Here is a 2,688-nt window from a genome sequence, read left to right as displayed (position 1 = left end):
GGAGCGCCGCTGCACTCCCAAGTGGCGCACTGTAGCAGTGCGCCACCGGGCCGGCCCCTGATTCCCTTTTTGAATTGCTGCTCCTATAGCCAATTAGATTTTCCAAGTTGCCCCTTAAGGGATCTATCTCTCCTGTGCCCAGGTTCCTCATCCTTTGGCCACACTACAGTCCTGGAATTGTCTTGTAGGTGCAGGCATTACACATACACAAGGCTGGGCAGTGGGTTTGAGCTACTCTGGGAAGACCTTCTCTTCCTTGCCTCCCCTCCTCCAGCCAGCTCCCCAAGTGTATCTCCCAGGTTGTCATTGTCCAGGCTTCCTGAGTCTGCACACAACCCCGTGTGGTCCTTAAGGTTACACCACGACCACCAAGCAAGCCTCACTCACCAACTACCTCCTTCTTCCCTCCCATCTGTGCTGATTGCTGTAAACACTGACCTCTGCTGGTCAGACCTGGTACTGCTAGAGGACTTCCCTCTTCCTACCCAGCGGGGATTCCCTGCCTTTCCTTTGGGCCTTCTCTCAGGGCACCGGCTCCAGGAACCCAGAGCCCTCATGCTCTCCAGCCTTGCTTCCCAGAACTCTCGCCTCACCCTGTGGGCTCCAACCACACTGGCTCTTTGTCATCCTGTGGTCACTGTGCTGTCTCTGTCCACAGGCCTCTGCATAGGCTGTTCCCTCTATCTGGAATGCTCTTCCTTCTGCCATCCCCTTCAGCTAATTAGCTCTTCTTTAACCTCTCAACTCCAGAATCACAGCGCCTGACCCCATCTTGGCCGTGTCCCCCCATTCCAGGCTGCAAAGTACTCCTCACTTGCAGCATTTACCACTGGTGTAATTTTGCATTTGTTTATATGATTCTTTGACAGCATCTATCTCTGTGCACCCTCACCCCTACTGTAAGCCTCCTGTACTGGGTTTGGCACGGAGTTAATATTTGCTGAATGAAAGGATGAATAAATGTACTTCACCCTGAGCTGAAACCCCTCTCCCTTAGCCTCGCCTGTCGACCCTAGCTCTCCCTCATCCTGCACTAGGGGTAACCTCTACCCTCTCCTCCTGGGATAACCCTGCAGAGGTTTGAAGGTGCTTGCATGAGGCCCTTGAGGTTCTGCTTCTTCAGGCCTCTGCCCCAACTCCCTGAGTCTTTCTTTGTTACGGCCTAGTCCTCAGACTTGCCCTCCCGCTGCTGGCTACCTCCCCTGGCCATNAACCTCTACCCTCTCCTCCTGGGATAACCCTGCAGAGGTTTGAAGGTGCTTGCATGAGGCCCTTGAGGTTCTGCTTCTTCAGGCCTCTGCCCCAACTCCCTGAGTCTTTCTTTGTTACGGCCTAGTCCTCAGACTTGCCCTCCCGCTGCTGGCTACCTCCCCTGGCCATGCCAACCTCTATCCACATCCGTCTCATAGGGCAGGGCCCAGAAGCGAACAGGGCCTTCCAGATGAGGGAGTCTCTATTCCGATAATTAATTCATTCATCAAGAGTTTATCAAGTGCCTTCTTAGGCCAGGAGAGGTAAGGTGAATTTCCCAAGGTCAGGTAGCTAATGAGCAGGAGGGTGAAGATCCATATCCACCTCTGAAAACTCCCTTTCTGGGCTGGCCAGTTAGCTCAGGCAGTTAGAGTGTGGTGCAGATAACATCAGCGTCAAGGGTTTGGATCCCCATACTGGCCAGAGCTACCCCCTGCCACCCCCATACCCCACCAAAAAAACCAACTAAAATACCTTTCTGTTCCCCACTGGGTGTCCAGAAATGTCCTCACTCTGAGGACCATCTGGAGGGCTGGTCTCACCTGGATGTCCTCAGCCTTGGCCTCATCTTTCTCCTGCATGGCCTGCACAGAGGGCAGGGAGAACACACTCCGCACGCACGTATTGACCAGCTCTGACCTCTCCTGCACACCCAGGGTGGGCTGGATGTAACTGGGGAAGACAGCAAAGACACCGAGTGAGGGAGAGGGTCCTGTGGCTGAGGGTGTAGGGCTGGGAAGAGGGCACCTGGCTCGGGGCTTAGGTGGCCTGAGATTCAGATCCACAAAAGGACAAGATGAGGGGGTGGAGGGAAGTGGGTGTGGGGCAGACAGCCCTGGCAGGGACTGGGCGAAGAGAGAGAAAACGGCACGGGAGTGGGGTGAGGGTACCGCACAGAGGCCCAGGAGAGGCAGGCAGAGCCCAGAGGGAAGGGGAGAGGGGCTAGGGACCTGGAGGGGACATGGACACCTCAGCTGGGTCAGGGTCTCCATGGCCTGCCGGCGGACTGAGCTTGAAAGGAAATCCAGCGGCTCCTCCTGGATCTGCCTCTGGACAGGAGACCACAGAGGGGTCGATGAGGGGGCAGGGCCACTGCAGACCACCAGGACGAGGTCACCCCTCCTCACAGGGAACAGGCCCAGCAGCCCCTCAGCCTGGGCAGAACTTCCCCATGGGCTCCATGCCCTACCCCGCCTCCAGGGGCTGGAGAGCCGGTCACTGCTCAAACCCCAACCTGAGCTCTCAGCTCAAGGCCACCAAAAACACCCCATGCCCTAACCAGCTGCACCCCACAACACAGGGATCAGCAAGAACTGTTTCCACAGCAGCCTTGCGGCGGGAGGCACGTTTAAACCATGGAACTGGTTCAAAGCAAAAAGCACCAGGCATGGCCCCTGAAAGTGGCCCAGATGAACAACATTTTTTTTTCTTTTTTAA

The 2,688-nt window shown here is 56.0% G+C and overlaps 1 protein-coding gene across 2 annotated transcripts in view; it reads right to left on the bottom strand.

Moving 5' to 3' along the window:
* Positions 1-2,688, bottom strand: part of MROH7 (maestro heat-like repeat family member 7) — a 64,915-nt gene that overhangs the window by 36,415 nt on the left and 25,812 nt on the right. Inside the window, exons 4-5 of one of the 2 annotated variants that reach the window (XM_008583225.1) lie at positions 2,221-2,298; positions 1,794-1,923 (exon numbers count right to left, since the gene is read on the bottom strand). In XM_008583225.1, the coding sequence (XP_008581447.1) occupies positions 1,794-1,923; positions 2,221-2,243 (153 nt within the window). In that variant the 5' untranslated portion in view covers positions 2,244-2,298. Of the gene's footprint in view, positions 1-1,793; positions 1,924-2,220; positions 2,301-2,688 lie in introns of both variants that reach the window. The other variant, XM_008583224.1, reaches the window with a different exon arrangement.

The sequence above is a fragment of the Galeopterus variegatus genome, unplaced genomic scaffold, assembly GCF_000696425.1.
Source record: "Galeopterus variegatus unplaced genomic scaffold, G_variegatus-3.0.2 Scaffold2855, whole genome shotgun sequence".
Taxonomy (NCBI): domain Eukaryota; kingdom Metazoa; phylum Chordata; class Mammalia; order Dermoptera; family Cynocephalidae; genus Galeopterus; species Galeopterus variegatus.
The sequence above is the reverse complement of the archived record's forward strand: the minus strand, read 5'-3'. Positions and strand labels throughout refer to the sequence as shown.